At 39.1% G+C, this 23,689-nt stretch overlaps 1 protein-coding gene across 1 annotated transcript in view; it reads left to right on the plus strand.

Moving 5' to 3' along the window:
• Positions 1-22,622, plus strand: part of CFI (complement factor I) — an 80,531-nt gene extending 57,909 nt beyond the window's left edge. Inside the window, exons 10-16 of the mRNA XM_088021335.1 lie at positions 3,117-3,134; positions 4,327-4,362; positions 6,215-6,318; positions 6,484-6,587; positions 15,930-16,207; positions 20,190-20,294; positions 22,405-22,622. Of these exons, the coding sequence (XP_087877461.1) occupies positions 3,117-3,134; positions 4,327-4,362; positions 6,215-6,318; positions 6,484-6,587; positions 15,930-16,207; positions 20,190-20,294; positions 22,405-22,622 (863 nt within the window). The remainder of the gene's footprint in view (positions 1-3,116; positions 3,135-4,326; positions 4,363-6,214; positions 6,319-6,483; positions 6,588-15,929; positions 16,208-20,189; positions 20,295-22,404) is intronic.
• Positions 22,623-23,689: the final 1,067 nt, after the last annotated feature.

Raw genomic sequence — 23,689 nt, forward strand, 5'->3', positions numbered from 1 at the left:
CTTTATTTGAGAGGGCGAGAATGAGAGAGAGAGAGTACATGAGATGGGGGAGGGCTAGAGGGAGAAGCAGGCTCCTCACTGAGCAGGAAGCCCAATGCGGGACTCGATCCCAGGACTCCAGGATCATGACCTGAGCCAAAGGCAGTCACTTAACCAACTGAGCCACCCAGGCACCCCAAAGATTTTTTTTTATATTTATTTGTCAGAGCGAGAGAGGGAAGAAGGGAGAGAGAGAGCAGGAACAGGGGGAGTGGCAGGCAGAGGGAGAAGCACGTTCCCTGCTGAGCAAGGAGCCTGATGTGGGACTCGATCCCAGGACCCTGGGATCATGACCTGAGCTGAAGGCAGACAACCGAATGAGCCACCCAGGGGTCCCTTAGGCAAGAATTCTTGATGGGTAGTGCTGTGTCCTTTCTATTACATAAAATAAGTTCTCTGGATATCCCACTATTAATGATACTAAAATTGATCACCGGACCAGCTTGATCTTTCCTTTTTAAAAAGTTCCCCCACAACCTTTCATCTTAATGGTTTTTAGTAGCCTGTGTGATTGTTGCCTAGATCCAATTTGTCAATAGGAACTATAAGATGGTGATTTCTTTAAAAAAAAAAAAAGATTTTATTTATTTATTTGACAGAGAGAGACACAGCGAGAGAGGGAACACAAGCAGGGGGGAGTGGGAGAGGGAGAAGCAGGCTTCCCGCGGAGCAGGGAGCCCGATGTGGGGCTCGATCCCAGGACCCTGAGATCATGACCTGAGCCGAAGGCAGACGCTTCAACAACTGAACCACCCGGGCGCCCCAAGATGGTGATTTCTAATTCAGCATTCCTTCTGCATTTATTAATTGGTTTTCTATAGAGAAGAACTTCCCTTCATCAACTATTTTGTTTCCATGAAATGCAATTCATAGTAGAAAGAAAGCATAGTTTTTAATTCTTTCCCTCTACTTACCAAGTTTCAAAGCAATGAGTTAATGCTCTTTGTTTTTTGGTGCTCATTGGAAAACCTCTGATGGTAAAAATATTTACCAAGTACCTACTCTGTGTCACACAGACTGACTTCTTACTTACATCAGTGCTTTCTGGAAGTTATTATATTCATTCATTTACTCAGTGAATATTTATTAAGTTCTTACTATGTGTGCCAGGCCCTGTTCTTGAAAACAATCTAATTATTTTTATATTCCACATGTGCCTTACAGGTAAGCATTAAATACATGGTGGAGATATATATGGATAAATGAATTGATAATAATTATGTTTTGCCATTGCTTGGTATTATTTGACTTTACTAAAGTCTTAACTTCCCATTGACATCAGTTTTTAAATGTAAAAACACGTTTTAGGATCTCAAATCATATTATTTCTTTTGAAGTTTCTATACGCTGTTGAGCAAAATACTTTTATGTCCATTAAATATAGTTAAAACCTTAGTAAAGAGAGGAGAGAAAGAAATTTCCAAACATTTTTTAAGGAGGAAGACCGTAAATCATGACTCTTGCCAGTAAAGCTTGAGAGTCATTCCTTCCCAGTTTTATTGAAATAGAATTGACATACAACACCGTATATAAGTTTAAGGTGTAAAACATAATGACTTGACAGACATATATTGAGAGATGATGACCACAGTAAGTTTAGTTAACATCCATCATGTCATATAGTTACATTTTTTTTCTTTTGATGAGAACATTTAGGATTTACTCCCTTAGCAACTTTCAAGTATACCATACAGCAATGGTAACTATAGTCACCACGCTGTACATTACATCCCCAGCACTTATTGATCTGGAATTTTTTACCTTTTGACGACAGTCACCTAATTCCCCACCCTCTACCCCTGCCCCTAGTAACAACAAATTTGACTTCTTTTTCTATGAGTTTGTTTTGTTAGATTCCACATATAAGTGAGATCATGCAGTCTTCCTCTGAAGGTCTACAGTTTGATTTCACTTTTTCAGTATAATGATATTTGGGGTTTCTTTTCTTTCTCCTCCACTTCTGTTCCTTTTCCCTCCCTCTCCTCCTTCTCCCAATTCAAAACTCTAAAGTTTAAGGTCAAAACACAGAATTTGTTGGCTTATCAGGGGAAAAAAAAAATCCCACTGCCAGGGAGTAACTATAACATAAAACTTACTTTTTAAAAATCAATTACTTGAATCCATATCAAAAATACATTTAGTCAACTGTCATTATTACTTCAGTTTACCCTTCTTTAGAGTGAGCACCACCTTTTGTCTTTCAGTAGTTGTTCTGATTTTTCACTCTCTAAGCAAGAGCAAATGAGAGAAGAGATGAAAAATAAAAATATTAATATATTCATTGCTCTTTCAGTGGACAGATAGGAATCACTAAACCAAGGGAAGTTTGGAGTATAACTTGGTTTCATGTATCCTGGAAAGCCCACCTTTTATAATTATAAGTTTAACAGGGTTATACATTTTGTATAACTGTATAATAAATTTGCTGTCCGTATGTGTTCAGATATATCCAAAATATACATCTCTTTTTAAAACTCAAGTAAAGGGGTGCCTGGGTGGCTCAGTCGGAAGAGCATGTGACTCTTGATCTTGAGGTTGTGAGTTCAAGCCCCATGTCGGACACAGAGATTACTCAAAAATAAAATCCTTTAAAAAAAGAGAGATTAAAGGGGCGCCTGGGTGGCTCAGTCGTTGGGCATCTGCCTTCGGCTCAGGTCATGATCCCAGGGTCCTGGGATCGAGCCCCGCATCGGGCTCCCTGCTCCTCGGGAAGCCTGCTTCTCCCTCTCCCACTCCCCCTGCTTGTGTTCCCTCTCTCGCTGTCTCTCTCTCTAATAAATAAATAAAAATCTTAAGAAAAATAAAATAAAAAAATAAAACTCCAGTAAAAATTATTTCCTTGCCGTAGTGAAATTGGTATGTGTTTAAATGCAATATGAAACATCTGTTATGTGGTATTAAAAATCAAGGAAAGATGACAGACTGCGATTCCCCTTTATCTTTGTAAAAAACTTAACTTGTTATACCAATTCTGAGATATTAATGATTCATGTATATTTTATCCAGGTGAACATTATCTCTTTGCTACAGTGAGTGTTTTGTTTTGTTTTTAGGAACTGGACATCCTGAAATTAAAGGACATCCTGAAATTAAAGGTAAATACATTGTTATAGTAGAAAATTTATATTACAGAATTGAAAACAAGGATAAGGTATTATAGTTTTATGATATATGTATAATATCATTGATATGGTATTCATTTTTCTCAAAAATTATCCTTTGCTGTGGTAAATTTTGTTTTTCTTACATGTGGCTCAAGGTAAAAAATTTAAATTCTTGGAATATTGCAGAATTGAAGCAAAACAAAGCTACTGCTGTCTTTTTATATATATTTTTAAAGATTTAGTTACTTTAGAGAGAGAGAGAGCGTGTGTGTGTTTGTGTGTGTGTGTGAGAGAGAGAGAGTGAACTGGGGGAGGGGCACAAGGAGAAGGAGAGAGAGAATCTTAAGCAGACTCCCTGCTGAGCATGGAGCCTGATGTGAGGCTCGATCTCATGATCCTGAAATCATGACCTGAACGGAAATCAAGAGTCATATGCTTAACTGACTGAGCCACATAGGCGCCCCTCTTCTTATATTTTAATGAAGCTATTAATTGCGCATGATATAACCACGTGTGAGCAATAACTCAGCTTTCACGTTAGTGCAGGCACAGAGGCCTTTCTAATGTCAGCTGAGTTCTCTTTCAGTCAGTGTTAGTAACTGTTCCCTGCTTTATGTAAGGACTTTGTGAATCAGAGTTGAAAAAGAAGCTTTCCTTCTCTGACCCAAGCATTTTGCCTATTCTAAATGCAGAAAACTACAGCACCATGAGTCTCACCATTCACTTGTACCAAGAGACACCTCTAGTTGGTACCTGCAAAATTTCTACATAGTTCATCCTGAGCCTTCACAATTACCTAGGTATAGAAAGGAAATAAGATGGTATGCTTTGTGGATTTGTACTGTCCTTTTTAAACAGAAGACAGGTTTTTGGGGTGCTTGGGTTGCTCAGTGGGTTAAGCATCCAACTGTTGATTTTGGCTCCAGTCATGATGTCAGGGTGATGAGATCAAGTTTGTGTCCATGGAGACTGCTTAAGATTCTCTCCCTCCCTCCGCCCCTCCCCAACTCATGCATGCCCATGCATGTGTGTGTGCTCACGCTTTCTCTCTCTCTCATCAATCAATCAATCAATAGACAACAGGTTTTAAGACAAAATTATGATCAAAGTTGAAATAATTTTAATTATTTAATTTCTATTATAAACACAACCATAAACATTGGAACTTTTTGTTTTATTATAGAAGAAACAGAATTTTTGACTGCTGATATGGATGAAGGTAAATTAACATTATTCTTTTTTACGAGTGCTTCCTTGATTTACATCTGCATTTTAATGTTGTGTGTGTATGTATGTATGTGTGTATATATAATTAATTCAAGCAACAATTACCTTTGCTATCAATGTAAATAGAAAAAAATAACATTACTCTTCTTATCACTCTTAAGAAAAACTCACATAAATGTTTCTTGAGAACTGCTTTTAAAAATGGGTTAATTCACAAGGCTAATTTTGAAGTGAAAACAATATTTTAGAGCTACATAACATTTTTTTATTTGCTATGAGCTTTGTCATGTCAGTTTTGTCAAAAACAACCAGATTTCGAGCATGACCCATGACATTTTGAAATATAAAAATAATAGACTTTACTTGAGCTGGTTCTTTTTCAATGTTTTCAATCCTGATAACAGAAGGTCTGTGAAGATCTGTATCCCGGCCAGTTGTGCACTGAGAGCTAAATTAAATTAAGTATTAAGTCCCTGAGGAGACAGTAATTAATAAGAGTTTTTGGGTCAGACAGACTTGAGTCATCCTGACTCAGTTATTTATTTATTAACTGTGTAACCTTAGGTGAATAACTTAACCTCAACTACAAATTGGGAATAAAATAGCTCCCTGTTTTAGGGGAATTTAAGCTGAAGTTCACATCAGACTCTCTTCTAATTGCCAGACCCCAAAATTAATTAACAATTTTTTTTCATCAGCAATGATTGAAAGATTTAGATTTTGAAGATACAGCTATCAGTCCGAGGAGATTTTTCACCAAAGGCTCTTTATTTTCTACTCAACGTAGCATTGGTTTTCAGATAGTGCCTGAGCTGCTTCCACAATCCTCAGTAGATGAGGTCTTTCTTCTTTTAAAGGTCCAAGCACAAATTTAAAACTTACCATCACATTTTTCCCCCAACCCGGTTCTTAGAATGGGTGGGACAAAACGAACAGACAAAAACCCATCCATATTCACTCACGATTTCTCTCCCTTAAAGACCCACCTCCTTCTTATATGCCCAAAGTAATTGACAGTGATATTAATTTTCCTTTCTCATTTGGGCCTAAGGAGCAAGTTTGTAAAGATACTCATGATGTACTAAAATATATAGAAAGAATAAGGAAAACAGCTTATATTTTCACTTTCTTCCTTTTTCATGAGTTCTTCCGCCAATTCCCATCTCAAGCCTTGTTCTGCCAGGTGTCTCTGTGACAAGTGTGCCACATCTAAATGTTCACAGAGGAAGGAAATATCATCATGTGTCAAGTGACCAAAAGAATACCCCCTCGCCCACTGATCCTGGATTGTCCATGGGTCCCTGGCACATTACCTCGCAGGGTTAATATGATGATTAGATTAAATAAACTACATACAAAATATTTAGCACGAGGACTGACACAGAAAGTGCTCAAATGTTAACATCATTAATGTTAATATTATTGAAAATAATTCCATATGAACAGCCTCTGTAAAGTAAAAACTATGAAAGTGAGAAGATATAGGTGCCCATGTTGTCAGCTCATTCTGATGATTTCTGAATGAGACCCTCATCCTGAGTATGCCTGGCCATTTGACATCTTTTATCTCTCTGCCAAAGGCAGAGATAAAAATGTTTAACCCTTCAAGTTGGCCTCTTTCTGCCACCAGTGTACCTTTAGGCAGAACTTCAGAGAATCAAGCAATCTTCATATTAAGCCAGAATTTTTGAACAAGGTCAACAGTACCAATTAGCATCTAAAAGAATTTATTAGTCAATTCAGGCTGTTTTGTTTTAGCAGTGACTTTGCTGGTTTTGTGGCATAAATTAGCAAGAAGTAATGGGTTCAAAATCATAATGATACAATCTCTTCCTTTCTTGAAGAAAGAAAACGGATAAAGTCAATTCTCCCTAAAGTGTCCTGTGGAGTTAAAAACAGCGTGCCCATTCGAAGGAAACGAGTCGTAGGAGGAAAGCCAGCACACATGGTAAACCTGTTACTTCCCAGGAGCAGTCCAAGTTTGAAAAACAAAGAAAGGTGGGGGAGATATGTAATGATAAGAGACTGGGAGTCTTGCAATGGGCATATCTTAGGGCTACCTGTCTATCACCGTCTGGTCGAATGACAGTGACCACACTAATGTCTCTTACAGGGAGACTTCCCGTGGCAGGTGGCAATTAAGGACAATGAGAAAATCAAATGTGGAGGAATTTATATCGGAGGGTGTTGGATTGTAACTGCTGCACACTGTGTCAGGTAAAAAATGTCTCCAAAAAGATTTTGGATTCCCTGAAATAATGAAAGTGGGTAATAGAGATTGTGGCAGATGATAGATAAAAACGTGACAAATTCCACTCTCTTGACAGCTAAATCCCCTCCAGCATTCATGATCAGAACCCCAGAGGCCATCTGTGTTCTTCTCCCCACCCCCCCCAGACCAAATTGTGATCCCAGATGGCAAGTTCAGATCAAACCCATAGGTACCAAGTTATGTCACGTGACTCATTTGCATGATGGGAAAGCAAGTAGATACTACCTACGTTTTGTAGAGTTAGGACCAAACTGTTGAGAAGAGTTTATGACTGAAAAGTTTATGAAGAGCTGATACTTACCTGGCATTTTCTCTGGTCTATCTTCAACAAGGATGTTGTTTAAAGAGCCTCATGCATTTAAAGGCTTCAAATGCACAAATCTTTTTTGCCCCTTCCACATACCCTTAAATGTATTTGATATGTGTTCCAGACAGTAAAGGAACTGCTCAAAGCTCCATGCTAACTGTCTCACGTGCTGCTCCAGCACTGGCTGGCTCGTCTGCTGCATGCGGGCATCACTGATGTCTCTTCTTCTTCCCATAAGGAGACCAATCGTATGGGGTCAGAACTCCACTTATGACCTTATTTAAACTTCATTACCTCTTTAAAGACTATCTCCAAATCTACTAATGTTGGGGGTTAGGTCTTCAACATACGAATTTTAGGGGAACACAATTCAGTCTATACCAGTAGCTTAAGGGCAATACACAAAAGGTGCTGATAACAAGTCAAGGTCAGCTGAAGGACAGAGTTTGGGCTTCCAGCCTCAGTGCTGATTTTTAGAATGAATGAAATGTCATTTGTTGAGTGCCTCTAACAGGCCAGATAATGGGTGTGGCATTTTCACAGATGTTATTTTGTTTTAATATTCTTAACAGCCCTAAGAGGTAAATATTAGTCTTCCCATTTTGTGGATTAGCAGACTGAGACTGAGAAGGTACATAAATTGGCTAAAGTTACGCTCCTATCAGCAGCAGAAACGTAATTTTCGGTACCCTCTGCCACCATACAAAGCCTTTACAATATTATTGATTATATTCTCTATGCTGTACATTACACCCCCTTGGCTTATTTACGTTATAACTAGAAGTTTGTACTTCCTAATCCTCATCACCTATTCTGCCCGCTTCCCAATTCCTCCCCCTTTTTCTGTGAATCTGTTTCTGTTTTGTTTGTGTTCATTTGTTTTGTGTTTTAGATTCCACACATAAGTGAAATCATATGGCATTTGTCTTTCCCTGTCCGACTTATCTTACCTGCAAAACACTCTCTAGTTCCATCCACGTTGTTGCAAATGGCAAGATCGCATTCTTTTTTATGGCTGAAAACTTTTCTATTGTATACATACATCACATCTTCTTTATCCATTTAGCTATCGATAGACGCTTAGGTTGCTTCCATACCTTGGTTATTATAAATAATGCTGCAGTGAACATAGGAGTGCATATATGCCTTTAAATTGGTTTTCATTTTCTTTGGGTAAATACCCAGAACAGAATTGCTGGATAACATGGTAGTTCTATTTTTAATTTTTTGAAGAACCTCCATACCTCCATACTGTTTTCCTTAGCGGCTGCACCAATGTAGAGTCCCACCAACAGTGCACAAATCCCTTTTCTTGACATCCTGGCCAACGCTTGTTATTTCTTCTCTTTTTGATACTAGCCATTTTGATGGTTTTGATTTGCATTTCGCTGATGATTAGGGATGTCAAGCATCTTTTCATGTGTCTGTTGACCATCCGTATGTCTCTAGATGTCTTTGGAAAAATGCCTATTCAAGCACTCTGCTCATTTTTTTTCTTTTTTTTAATTAACATATAATGTATTATTTGTTTCAGGGGTACAGGTCTGTGATTCAACAGTCTTACACAGTTCACAGCGCTCACCATAGCACATACCCTCCCCAGTGTCCATCACCCAGCCACCCCATCCCTCCTGCCCCCCACTCCAGCAGCCCTCAAGTTTGTTTCCTGAGATTAAGAGTCTCTTACAGTTTGTCTCTGCCCATTTTTAATTGTTTTTTTATATTAAGTTGTGTAAGTTATATACATATATATATGATATGATATTAACTCCTTGTCAGATTTATGATTCGCAAATTTCTTCTTCCATTCAGTAGGTTATCTCTTTGTTTTGTTGACAGTTTCCTTCATCATACAAAAGGTTCTTAGTTTAATATAATCCCATGTTTATTTTAGCTTTTATATTCTTAGCTCCTTTGTCATAGATTAATTGACCATATATGTGTGTGAGATTTTTTCTGGGCTCTCTACACTATTCCATTGATCTATGTGTCTGTTTTCAGGCCAGTACCATAATGTGCTGATTATTATAGCTTTGTAGTATAGTTCAAAATCAGGGAATTTGGTACTTCCAGCTTTGTTCTTCTTTCTCAAGATTGCTATGGCTATTTAGGGTCTTTTGTGGTTCCATAAGAAGTTCAGGATTCTTTTTTTCTAGTTCTATGAAAAATACCATTGGTTTTTTTATTTAAAAAAATCACAGTAAATGTGTAGATTGCTTTGAGTAGTATAGACATTTTAACAACATTGGTTCTTCCAATCCACATGGTGTATCTTTCCATTTATTTGTGTCACTTCCAATTTCTTTCATCAACGTCCTATAGTCTTTCATTTCCTTAAATTTATTCCTAGGTATTTTGTTCTTTTTGGTGCAATTGTAGATAGGATTATTTTTATTCTGATAGTTTGTTATTAGTGTATGGAAGCAATTAATATCTGTATGTTAATTTTGTACCCTGAGATTTTACTGAATTCATTTATTAGTTCTAATAGTTTTCTGGTGGTGTCTTCAGAGTTCTCTCTCTCTCCATATATATATATATATATATATATATATACACACACATATATGCCATCAGCAAATAGTGACAGTTTTATCTTTCTTATCAATTTCGATGCCTTTACTTTTTCTTTCTTTCTTTCTTTCTTTTTTTTTTTTTTTTTTTTTGGTCTGATTGCTGCAGCTAGGACTTCCAGTACTATGTGGAATAAAAGTGGCAAGATGGGCATCCTTGTCTTGTTTCTGAACTTAGGGGAGGAAAAGCTTTCACCAGTGTGCAGTGTGTATGATGTTAACTGTGGATTTGTCATGCATAGCCTTTATTATGCTAAGGTACATTTCCTCTACATCCACTTTGTTGAGAGCTTTTATCATAAGTGGATGTTGAATTTTCTTTCCTGCATCTATTGAGCTGATCATATGATTTTTATGCTTTGTTTTATTAATATGGTGTATCACATTGATTGATTTGTAGATGTTAAGCCATACTTACATCCCTGGAATAAATCCCACTTGATCATGATGAACGATCCTTTTAATGTACTGTTGAATTCAGTTTGCTAATATTTTGTTGATGGTCTTTGCATCTATGTCTATCAGAGATACTGGTGTGTAGTTTTCTTTTCCTGTAGTGTCTTTGTCTGGCTTTGGCATCAGGGTAATGCTGGCCTCATAGAATGAATCTGGATGTATTCCTTCCTTTGCAATTTTTTGGAACGATTTAAGAAGGATAAGTGCTAACTCTTCTTTAAATATTTGGCAGAATTCACCTGTAAAGCTGTCCAGTCTTGAACTTTTGTGTATTGTAAGTTTTTAAGTTACTGGTTTAATTTCATTACTTGTAATCAGTCTTGATTCAGATTTTCTATTTCTTCGTGATTCAGTTTTGGAAGGTTTATGTTTCTAGGAATTTATCCATTTCTTTTAGGTTTTCCAATTTGGTGGTGTATAGTTGTTCATAGTAATCTCATAACCATTTCTATTTCTGCGGTGAGTGTAACTTCTCTTTTGTTTCTGATTTTACCTATTTAGGCTCTCTTTTTCTTGATGAGTCTGGCTAGAGGTTTATCAAACTTTTTACCTTTTAAAAAAATCTGCTTTTAGTTCTATAGGTTTTTTTCTATTTTTGTCTCTATTTCATTTATTTCTGCTCTAATCTTTATTTCCTTCCTTCTACTAACATTGGGCTCTGTTCTTTTTGTAGCACTTTTAGGTATAAGGTTAGATGGTTAATTTGAGATTTCTCTTGTTTCTTTAGGTAGACCTTTATTACTATGAACTTCCCTCTTCAAACTGTTTTTGCTGCATCCCATAGATTTTGGACTGTTGTGTGTCCATTTTCATTTGTGTCAAGGTGTTTTTTATTTTTTCTTCTTGATTTCTCATTGACCCATTGGCTGTTTAGTAACATGCTGTTTAGCCTCCTTGTGTTTGTGTTTTTTCCAGTTTTCTTCTTGTAGTTGATTTCTAGTTTCATACTTACATGGTTAGAAGAGATGCTTGATATGATTTCTATCTTCTTGAATATATATATATTTTTTAAAGATTTTATTTATTTATTTGACAGAGAGAGACAGCGAGAGCAGGAACACAAGCAGGGGGAGTGGGAGAGGGAGAAGCAGGCTTCCCGCTGAGCAGGGAGCCCGATGTGGGACTCGATCCCAGGACCCTGGGATCATGACCTGAGCTGAAGGCAGACGCTTAACGACTGAGCCACCCAGGCGCCCTCTTCTTGAATATATTAAGACTTGTTTTGTGGCCTAACATATGATGCACTCTGGAGAACATTCCTGTGTGCTTGAAAAGAATGTGTATTCTGTAGTTTTTAGATAAAATGTTCTGTATATATCTATTAAGTCCATCTGGTCTAATGTATCACTTACGGCCAATGTTTCCTTATTGATTTTCTGTCTGGTTGCTCTATCCATTGATGTAAGTGGTATATTAAAGTCCCCTACTATTATTGTATTACTGTACCTTTCTTCATGTATGTTAATACTTGCTTTACATATTTAGATGCTCCTATGTTGGGTGCATAAATCTTTATGAATGTTATATCCTTTTCTTGGATTTACCTTTTATCATTATGTAATGCTCTTCTTTATCTTTTGTTATAGTCTCTGTTTTAAAGTCTATTTTATCTGTTGTGAGTATTGCTACACCAGCTTTCTTTTTGTTTCCATTTGCATGGAACATCTTTTTCCATCCCTTCACTTTCAGTCTGTGTGTGTCTTTAGATCTGAAATGAGTCTCTCATAGGCAGCATATAGATGAGTGTTGTTTTCAACTCATTCAGCCACTCTATGTCTTTCAACTGGTGCATTTAATTCATTTACATGTAATTATTGATAGGTATGTACTTATTGCCATTTTGTTAATTGTTTATTGGTTGTTTCTATGGTTCTTCTCTGTTCCCCTCTTATTCTCTGCATCTCTTCCATTGTGGCTTGATGGTTTTCTTTAGTTTTATGTTTGGGTTCTTTTGTCTTTATTTTTTGTATATCTATGGTAGGCTTTTGGTTTGTGCTCACCATGAGGCTCATATATATTAACCTAAAGTCTCTCTCTCTTCCCATATATATATACACACACACACAGCTGATAGTCACTTAAGTTTGAACACATTCTAAAAGCAATACATTTTTTTACTCCCTCCTTCATATTTTAAATTTTTGATGTCTTAAATAAAAAGATGTATCTTTTTATGTGTATCCCTTAACTGCTTATTTTAGTTATAGTTGATTTTACTATTTTTGTCTTTTAACCTTCATATTAACTTTCAAGTAGCCAATTTACTTTACTGCCTTTACTATATATTTTCCTATATCAGTAAGATTTTTTTCTTTCATATATTTTCTTATTTCTAGTTATGGCTTTCCCTCTAACATTTTTTGTAAGACCAGTCTAGTGGTGATGAACTTCAGATTTTGCTTGTCTGGGAAATTCTTTATCTCTTCTTCAATCCTGAATGATAATCTTGCCAAATATTGTATTCTTGGTTGTAAGCTTTTCCTTTTCAGCACTTTAAATATCTTACCACTCTCTTTTGCCCTGCAAAGTTTCTGCTGAAAAATTAGCTGATAGTCTTATGGGGCTTCCTTTGTTTGTAACTATTTGTTTTTCTCTTGCTGCTTTTAAGATTTTCTCTTTAGGGACGCCCGGGTGGCTCAGTCGTTAAGCGTCTGCCTTGGGCTCAGGTCATGATCCCAGGGTCCTGGGATTGAGCCCCACATAGGGCTCCCTGCTCCATGGGAAGCCTGCTTCTCCCTCTCCCACTCCGCTGCTTGTGTTCCTTCTCTCACTGTGTCTCTCTCTCAAATAAATAAATAAAATCTTTTAAAAAGAAATTTTCTCTTTATCTTTAACTTTTGCCATTTTAATTATAATATGCCTTGGTAAGAATCTCTTTGGGTTCATCTTGTTTTGGAACTCTCTGTGCTTCCTGGACCTGGATGTGTGTTTCCTTCCCCAGGTTAAGAAAGTTTTCAACTATTATTTCTTCAAATAAATTTTCTGCCCACCTCTATTTCTCTTCTGCTCTGTGGACCCCTAAAATGTGAATGTTAGTATACTTGATGTTGTCCAAAGGTCCCTTAAACTACACTTTAAAAAAATTTTTTTTTCCTTTTTGCTGTTCTGCTTGGGTAATTTCCACTATTCTGTCTTCCACATCACTGATCTGTTCTTATGGATCATCTAATCTGCTATTGATTTCCTCTAGAGTATTTTTTAGTTCAGTTATTGTATTCTTTAGCTCTGTGACTTCTTTTTGGTTCTTTCATATTTTCAACTCTTTGTTGAAGTTTTCACTGTGTTCTTCCATTCTTCTCCCAAGTTCGGTGATCATTTTTATGACCACTATTTTGAACTATTTATCAGTAAATTACTCACTTCCATTTCATTAGGGTTTTTTTTTTTTTTTTAAGCCCTGGGGTTTTATCTTGTTTGTTCTTTTATTTGGAACATATTCCTCTGTCTCCTGATTGTGTTTGACTTTTTCTGTTTCTGTGAATTAGGCAGAACTGTTACCTTTCCTAGTCTTGAAGGAGTGGTCTTGTGTAGGTGCTTCCCTGTGTAGACTGTGTGCGCTGGAGGTTTTGGTTGACTGCCCAAAGATGGAACAGGCATGGGCCAGGGGGTCTTAGGGCATGCTGCACTGGGGCCACCCTACAGGAACAGCTGGAGCTGGAGTGGGCATGGGTCTGGGGGTCCCAGGGTGCTCCATGTTGGAACCACCTGGCTGGAGAGCTGGAGCTGGAACTGGCCTGGGTTGGCAGGTTCCAGGGTGCTCTGCACCAGGGCCACTGTGGCAGGATAACTGGAGCTGGGGCAGACAGGCTGGCCCCTCCATATAGGGGCTGCCCTGGCGGGATGGCTGGAGCTGAAGCAGGTGCATGCTGGAGGTGTGCTCAAGTACTTTCCACCTGGGCCACCTTGGTATGATGACTGGAGATATAGTGGGCACAAACAGGGGGGTATCTGGGTGTGCACTGAATTGGGGCAGCCTCAGTGAGATAGCTGGAGATGGGATGGGTGCAGGCAGGGGCCCACATAAAGGGGCTGGCTGGAGCTGTGAGGGCTAGGAATCTGGGGTCACTGAGGCTGTAGGTCAGCCAGAGTGTAGGGCCCCTGTTCCCATCTGTGCTATCAGGGTGGAGAGGAAACATAGACAATGGCACTCACCAGCACCTCCAGGTCATCGAATCAAGTCTGGAGTTCCCATCATTACCATGTCTCTGTCTCTCCTACCATTCTCTATGTGGTCCCTCTGTTGTTGTGCAGAGCTGTTCAATTAGCCTTCTGTTCTTCTTCAGGAGGTATTGCTCTATATGTAGGTGTAGATTTGGTGTGTCCATGGGATAAGGTGAGTTCAGGGTGAGTTCCTACACTGCCATCATGGACCACCACTCTCAGTAGTCTTGATCTATGTTGTTTCTACTTTTTTAATGCATAGTCTCATGAATTTTGGTGGGAGGAAGGGCCCACTTCTCCCTTAGAGAGACTGAAAATGTCAGACACTTGCTTTGCCAGGCTTGTTTGCTTCTAGAGTATCTAAATAACATTGGCCCATTAAGCTCCATATGATCTGACCCCTAATTACCTTTGCCAATTTCATCTTGCCCCACAGCTTCAACTCTTGCTGTCTGCTCTACCTGCTCTGGACTTCTTTCAGCTACTCATGTGCACCTTGCTCCCTGTTGCAGAGAGACCTTCATATGTTATTTCTCATGCCTGAAATGATTTTTCCTACCCTGTTTCTCTAGTTAGTGCTACTCTTTATTCAGATCTTAGCTCAATCTTCACTTCCTCAGAGACTCTTCCCTGACTCCCTTAAGTCAAAGCCTTCTTGATAAGTTCTCAGAACCCCATGTGCTGTTCATTCCTCTCACTTTAGAATACAGTATCTTCATTATTGTCATTATCCACTTAATACTGTAGCTTTCCTTAGATCCTGAGCTCCATGAAGGCAGGAACTATTTCTGTTTTTGTTCATTTCAGTATCCCAGTGGCTAGCACAGTGCCTGGTAATAGTAGGTGCACACTAAGTATTTGTTAGTAAATTGAATGAATAAACAGCGTTAACCTTTAAACAATATTCATGACCTCTGATCCTAAAAAAACAACCAAAATTAATATGATGCACAGTATTCTTGGAATATTAAGTATAAATGAAAGCATCCTGAACACCTCCTTGGTTCCTAGAACAACACTGTTTAACTGTTAGGTGATGACCTGAGATAATGATGGTAAATGCCAATTTGCTGGAACCCATGAGGTGAAAATTAGTATGAAAATTGAGTGAAGCATAAGAACAAGCAATATCTAGCTCATTAACCATCTAAACTAAATTTTAAAGCAGCGAATATATGCCAGGTACAATACTAGATGCAGCCATCTATCCACAGATGAATTAGATCCCATCTTTGACCTCCAGGAGCACAATCCAACAGGAAGAAAAGCTTGTGAGCAAATAAATTACAATGCAATGTTAAGATGAAAAAAAAAAAAAAGATGAAGTCAGTCTTAAACGCAGGATAATGGCTGCTATGGTCTTCATCCTGAGAACCTCTGGGTTTGGCAGAGTAATGAGAACGTGTGTCCTGATTTCCTCATTTCCTCAACCACATTTCTGGCTACATGCTTTCTGGTCTCTGCTTGAACACCTTCAGTGATGGTGCTCTCACTCCAGAGGCAGCCAACTCATTCCACTTCTGGGTATCTCTGGTTGTTAGTGAGTTCTTTATGTCCCTGATATGGAGCAGTTAAGATGGATTATTCCTCTCTTCATTTACCCACTGACTTTAATTCTACCCCATAAATTTAATCACACTGCTTCATGACAGCAAGAATTTTTTAAAAATCTGGAAAAAGGAAGACAGTCCTTTAAAAGGGAGGCTATAAAGATAAAGCATCAGATGTTCATGTTTATAGTTGGTATTTTTCCTCAATATATCTTATCTCCCTTTTCTTTTCTGTTATAGCATCAGTAAAATATACCATTACCAAATATGGTCATCATTTCTAGATTCGTTAAGACCTGAGATGGACATAACTGTTCACTTTGCAAAGAATATTATTATTCATGAAAAGTACAACGGAACCACCTATGAAAATGACATAGCTTTGATTGAATTGAAAAAACACTCAAACCGAAAAGAATGTGACCTGCCTAATTCCATCCCTGCCTGTGTCCCCTGGTCTTCATATCTATTTCAAGCTAACGACAAATGCATTGTTTCTGGCTGGGGTCGAGAAAAAGGTATATGTTTTAAATTTTTTGATCAGAATCCAGGGGTTGAAATAAGTGGGAATAGAAATGGACAGGAGCTAATTTCCTAGTACTCAGGGAGAAACATAGCAGCAAATCCAGAAAAATGAGCATTCAGCCAGGGCTAGCTTCATGAGTGTGAGACCTGTGCAGTTGCCCAGCATCCCAGGCTCCAAAGGGCCCCTTGCTTAGTGTACAGCTCTGCTGTCATCATCATGAAATTCTTAATAATTTTTGCAGCAGCCCCCACCTCACGTTTTTATTTTTCACTGGGCCCTGAAAATTATGTAGCTGATCCTGATCCAGAGTTTCAAAGGACACCTACAGTCTGTGATCTTGAAGCATACATTGAGGGGTAAACATTTAAAAAAAAAAAAAAAAGTAGAGTGACGGGGGACATATATAACATGGACTTTCTAGATTTGTTAGAGAGACATGGATGGAAGATAAAGTGGTTTCCAAAGGAACAGTCAAAGTATAAGTGAGTCAGTAATCCCACAACCCTGTGCTCTTTCCTCTACTCCCCCATTCTCCTTGCCCCACCCTCCCCATCACATCCCACAAAGAGGAAGAAAATATAAAGAATTATTTCTTGAGCTTCTAAGAAGACTTGAGGTGAACATTTGTATGAATAAGCTATGTAGACACTTAGGGACAAATTATTAGAAAAACTGGCTAAAGAAGAAGTTAGATTAGAATTAAATTAGCCAATGCTTTTTCCTTTATCTTGAAGAGTTAACTTTGAAATTTAGCTTCCTTTTGACCTCCTACATACTCTTTGTAAATAACTTCACTACATTGGTCTTATAGACTCATACTCCAACACATTACTTAAAATTGCCACATGGAAAAGTATAAAATATGTATATAAATTAACCTGGATTTGTAGTATGTTTGAATACCCAAGACTAAATTTTATTAGTAATTAGTTTATCCAGAAGGCATATATCCTTACATTTGTTCCTTAAAAAAAAAGCTTTTATTATGTACACTTACAAGTATACAGAAGAGTAGAGACAAGAGTATAATAAACCTACTTATTCACCACCCAGTTTCCAGTTATCAGCACTCTACCATTCTTGTTTTATCTCTCTGAATCAATCACAAGCTCAATAGGATAATTAGGAAGGGTTGTTTATAAAGGGATTAATCACAGGGATGTGGATAGGGGTTGGGGAGCCACAAGGGCTCTGCAGCAACCTGGGACCAACAGTACCAGAACAGCCTCTCTTAGGTCCGAAGACGTGAAAGGAAGAAGTTACCAAGAGAAAGAACCTCAGGTAGAGCAGGCTGCCTTGAGAGAAGCAATGACTTTGGATCGAAGGTTATGGCCAACCCCAATCTCCTTATCCTCTCTCCTTACCCTCCCTTCTTCTGCTGGGGTTTTATATTGAAAACCAGAGGCTAAGAGATTCCTACTGAGGCAGTCCCTTAGATCAGGCTCTTTGGGTAGGGTGCAGGGCATTGAAGGGTGGAGAGTGGACCTGAAGGACAATTGGGAGCTATTGAACATATTCCCTCTACCCCATACATTTTCTTTCCTGGAGCATATTAAATCAAACCCAGATATAAAGTAATTTAATCCATGAATATGCCAATAGATATCTTTACCAGGTAAGGACTTAAAAACAAAAATGAAAGCAAAAACACAACACCATTCATACACAACAAAATGAAAGTGATCCCATAATAATATCTAATAACCATCATCCCATGTTTAATATTCCTGAATTATTTACAAAGTATTTTTACAATCAGGATTATTTCCATTGGGATCCAAAGTCTGCACATTGCATTTGGTGGCTATTTTTCTTAAGTCTCTTTTAATCTCAGTTACCCATTCCTTTTATTTAAAATGTATTTATTAAGGAAACTGGGTCATTCTTATTTTGGAATTTTCACACCTTGAATTTGGCTGATTGTATCCTTGATGTGGCATTTCACATATTCTTCTATTCCATGTATTTCCTATAAACTGGTAGATACGTTCTTATGCATTGTTTTACTTATTAATCAAATATAGTTTAACACATTTTTGAGCCCTTACTATGTTTGCAAGATAATAATGCTAATGTGCTAGGATTTCCCTGATGAACAATATGGACCAGGTCAACAAGGAGTATAGAGACTACAGATCTCAAGGGACTTGAGTACAGAGGAGCCATCAGACGTGAATGCCACCATCGGACAGCAGAATGTGACAGGTGCCTCGAGAAATATACAAAACAACGGGGTGCTTGAGTGGCTCAGTCGGTTAAGCATCCAACTCTTGACTGTGGCTCAGGTCAAGATCTCGGGGTTGTGGGATCAAGCCCCACATCAAGCTCCATTCTGAGTGTGGAGCCTGCTTGAGATTCTCTCTCCTTCTTCCTCTGCCCCTCCCCACTCACACTCTCCCTTTAAAAAAGAAAAAAAAAGAAGTATACAAAACAAGAGTTCTGGAGAGGGAGTAATTTCCTGAGCCATTAAAAACTGTTCACACAGGGGGCACCTGGGTGGCTCAGTTGTTAAGTATCTGCGTTCGGCTCAGGTCATGATCCCAGGGTCCCTGGGATCGAGCCCTGCATCAGGCTCCCTGCTCAGCGGGAAGCCTGCTTCTCCCTCTCCCACTCCCCCTGCTTATGTTCCCTCTCTCGCTGTCTCTTTCTCTGTCAAATAAATAAATAAAATCTTAAATTAAAAAAAAGAAATAAAAGACTGTCTTTTAAAAAAAAATTGTTCACACGGTACAGGAGTTCCCAGTTTTTAAATGCTTCTCCTGAGTTAGAAGGAATAATAAATTACTAATTAAAAAAAAAAGAAGCTCTTAACCTGAAGATAGCATCTTAAAACTAACTTGAAGTAAGACTTGAAGGAGAAAAAAAGAAACTCTTTCCTAATTTGCCCTATACTTGGGTGGATTTTTGTCTCCCCCTGCTTCTCAGAAGAGAATAATACTAGTTTTCACAGTTTATTACATACCCCCTACAGTGCTAGGGTCTGTGGAGGTGTCCTCTCAAGATATCCAGAAGCCTCTGCCCCCTGATAGTTTATACATTAAGTTAGGGGGTGAGTCATTTGGCATAAGTTGTTTAGCGTAAAATTGGATTACGGAGTTCATGGATGAATAAATTACATGAATATTTATTAAGCAACTACTTTGTGCTAGCATGAGGCTGGGTGCTAGCATAGCAATCCATCAATCAGGTCCAGTCCTTGCTCTCCTAGAGCATAAAAATTGCTGAAAGCTTGGGGGAAAGGAGGAGGGGAGATGGGGCAAAGACTTGCTCCTTACACCCAAGACATCTCACCTCATATTCTTAAGTTTTTCTTATCTTCCTGGACGGTCGATCAGCAACAGTATCTGCCACTTCTCTCTCCTTAGATGAAAAACGTTCAAGCCCCACATCTCTAACTTAGATGAAAAGGAAATCCTAAATCCTCTTTCAAATCACTTAGGAAATGAACTTCTTCAGACACACAAAAACATACACACTGATAACTTCGTATACATTTTCTTCACTTAACTTCTATTAAAAGGCCGTTTTCACTCTAACAAGCACTTTCCAGGAAATCCGGGATGTAAGATGATAGGACCTATTCATGTGAGAAAATGCCGATCACTGACTCCTACCCAGCTCCCACGCTGGACTCAGAAATCAAAGGGGAGGGAGTTTATCTTGTTCAGCTCAGAGCATCCAGGTCTTTGTGAAATAGGAACAACTTCAGGCATGTGTTCAGGAATGCCCCTTAACTTTTCTTTTTTTAAAGATTCTATTTATTTGCCCCTTAACTATTTTTAGAAAGACAGTTGGAGAAACTGGACATAGGAGCAGTGTGTGATTAAATATGTTAATGAGCTCTCCTCAAAAGTTGATGTATGTGTTAAGGAATATATATAATCTCTATGCCTCATGGTTTCCTAAATGATGAGAGTATTTATTTAGATTTCTCATTGGTGACTTCTAAATGTCTGTTCTTTCCCTTTGCTCAGATAACCAAAAAGTCTATTTACTTAAGTGGGGTGAAGTTAGTCTAATCAACAACTGCTCCAGGTTTTATCCGGGTCGCTATTTTGAAAAAGAAATGGACTGTGCAGGTAAGCACGGGGTGGTTTCCCTAAGATCTGTACCTATACCCCCTACCAAACATCTCCCCTCCTCACCAAATCTGCCTCCTCGCTCTGGGCCCTGGGCCCTTTCATCGGGCCTCCTGGCTGGGGCTTCCTCAGCCCTTCACTCAATCCCTCATGCTAATAGGAAGAGGAAGAATCTTCCTTATGCCACTGTATAGAAAGGCGCCTAAAAGCACAGACTCTGGAACCAGGCTGCCTGGGTTTATATCCCGATTTTTACCAGTTACGACTCACATGGCCTTGAGCAGTCTTCCCCATCTGCAAAACTGGGGATCTTCATAAATGAGGAAACTGAGATGCAGAGCAGTTACATAATTTGCCCAAAGTCTTATAAGAACTGGCAGATCCAGGATCAAAACCCAACCTTTTTCTGAATAAAAATCTGAATGATCTCATTTCAGACATGTCCGCTTGGAAGTAAATCCTCCCTCCTCAGCAATCCCATGGCACTTTTGATGACCCCTGCCACCATCTCCTTTACTCTCATAGTGGCCCTAGTGCCCCTACCCAATGTTGCAAGCTTGCAGAGTTCTTGTCTCACAGAGAGGAGGAAGGAATCTCGCGGACACAAAAGGGTGAAGTGAAGTGAAAGTTTATTAAGTGAAGGTGAGAGCAGAAAGGAAAGAAGAAGCTCTCTAGAGTGAGAGGGGTCCCAAATGGGTTGCCACGGAGGGCTTTTAGTGGCAGTCTTTTATTGAGAACTGACCGGAAAGCTTGTGGCCTTGAGATTTTTGTGTCTTGGTTTGCTGCTTTCTCTCGTTTCTCTCTGTCTCAGCGTCTCCACCTGCCAGGAATAGTTCCAGAGCCCAGTCAGGGGAGTCAGGGCCCTCCTATCTCTCCTGCCTAGAACTTAACCCCTTCCCTATTCATAAGACAGAACCCGTGGGCAGAAAGAGCTATACTAGGATTGTGAGGAATGACTGTTTACTTTTTAATAAGTGGGGGTGAGGGATAGCACCAGTCTCCAAGGAATCTGGAAGCAAGGCTTTCAGGACCTTGAGGGGCCGCTGCTGCCAAGATGAAGTTACTTTTAAACATTAAGGCACTGAGGCGACCACACTTTTCTTGAGGAAGGTCACCGTCTTCTAAGGTCTTTTTAAATCACTGATCCCAAAAGTTATAGGATGTCAATTACTTTCAGGTTATCTATCAGTGGGTGGCAAGCTGTAGGAGACTTTAATTTAAGCTACATTTCTTTTGCCTTTGTTTCCCATATCGCTAACAACAGTTACACAGCTACAAGTCAGTTCCTGCTTTTGGTGGTGACGCAAAGGCAGGGAACCAGCCAGGGTAATGCATTTAGGATGCTTTATTAAAACCACTTATAAATAGTGTATTCCAGAAAAAGGCAAAGTAATTGACATCCTATAACTTTTGGGATCAGTGATTTAAAAAAAACTTAGAAAGTCCTAAGAGTGAGAAGAAAGTAAACAGACCATTCCCTGTGCTCTCCCTTCTTAAATGGAGTTCAGGATGACAGAGGACAAAAGGGGAGACTAGCACAAAACCTACCAGGAGGCAATTATCACAGTTAAGAGGGAAAGCTCGAAGGGTTCTGCCTGCCTGAGTTCAAGTCCAGCCTGCCACTTAGTAGCTGTATGGCCTTGGATAAATTAGTTAACCTCCCTGGGCCTTATCTGTCTCATCTGAAAATAAGGATAATAATGATACTTATCTCATTAGGGGTGTGGTTTAGGATCAAAACAATGACTGACTAATGCATATTAAGCACTCAATAAGCACGAAGTATTTCTATTATTTCCCCCACTGAGTATTGGATGCTACTTTCAGATTGCAATCTCGTCAAGAATATACACTTGCATACACAACAGAGAAAGCACGGGAAGCCCTCACTAAATATGGAGAATGAGCAGAAGACAAAGTGTGTCCCAACCTGCATCTCTCCACCTCTATGGGCCCAGAGGGGTGTGAGGGAGAGTATGCGTTATTCCCCGTTAGCAAAGTGTAAGAAAGCCAAAGTTGGTACACACATTGGAGGAGACAGGAAGTCAGCATGGCAGCCTCGACAGATGGAAGTACGTGTGTGATTTTCTTTTTCCTTTGTCTTTTTCAGGTACAGATGATGGTTCCATCGACACCTGTAAAGGGGACTCCGGAGGCCCCTTAGTCTGTAAGGATGTCAACAATGTGACTTATGTTTGGGGTGTTGTGAGTTGGGGTGAAAACTGTGGAAGACCAGAGTACCCAGGTGTTTACACCAAAGTGGCCAATTATTTTGACTGGATTAGCCATCATGTGGGAAGGTCTCTTATTTCTCAGTACAATGTATAAAATTGTGATCTCCCTCTTCTGCTCTTTTTCTCTTGGGAGTTGGATTTTAGTTGAAATGGTACTGCATAATTAGTACTTCTCTAGGAAAAAAAATAATAAAGCACATTTTATTGGATATTTTTAAAGGTTTCTACAAAGCTTCTTCCATATTGGAACTTTGCTGTGTAATTATTGAAGAAATATTTTAGTCGGGCATACATACTTTACTTATTAGAAAATGTGATTAAATTATCTCTTTATATAGGAAGGATATATTGACTATACCAAAGGCTTTGCTAGTTGAATGACACTGGATTCACATAAGCCTGCATTCAAACCCCAATTCTACCATCTACTAATTACTTGGCCCTGGGCAATTTACCATCTTCTTTGTGTCTCATTTTCTACCTTTAAAATGGAAACTAGAATTTTGAAAAAATAAAACCACATACTAAATGAAATGTTTGCACAGTACCTGTCACAGGAAAATAACTGACCTCACACCTCTTGTCCCATTTCTCTGCTTCTTAAAGTATTAAAAGTTCTCTTGAGGGCGCCTGGGTGGCTCAGTTGGTTAAGCGACTGCCTTCGGCTCAGGTCATGATCCTGGAGTCCCAGGATCGAGTCCCACATCGGGCTCCCTGCTCAGTGGGGAGTCTGCTTCTCCCTCTGACCCTCTTCCCTCTCGTGCTCTCTATCTCTCATTCTCTCTCTCTCAAAAAAAATAAATAAAATCTAAAAAAAAAAAGTTCTCTTGAAAGATTTGTCTTTAGTTCCATTTCACAAGTCCTCCTTGACCCTCTCTTTAAACCCCTCCACAGATACTGCCACACAACCACTGACCTCCTTGGTGTCAAACCCACAGTCACTTAGCTACTCTCCTCTCCCCCTGCCCCAGCTGCAGTAGACACAGTCAGCCCCTCAGGACATCACACTCTCCGCCTGGCCCCCAGCCTCCCTGGCTGGTCTCCACCTCCTTCCCAGTCTCTTCCTTCTGGTCACTTCTTTCACTTTGTCTTTTTCCTAGTGATCTTACTAAATCCCACCCACAGTCCAATGACCCACAAATCCATATCTCCAGCCCTGAT

The sequence above is a fragment of the Eumetopias jubatus genome, unplaced genomic scaffold (genome assembly GCF_037043125.1).
Source record: "Eumetopias jubatus isolate StellerSeaLion01/CBP00866 unplaced genomic scaffold, mEumJub1_p1.0 scaffold_2, whole genome shotgun sequence".
NCBI classification, from domain to species: Eukaryota; Metazoa; Chordata; class Mammalia; order Carnivora; family Otariidae; genus Eumetopias; species Eumetopias jubatus.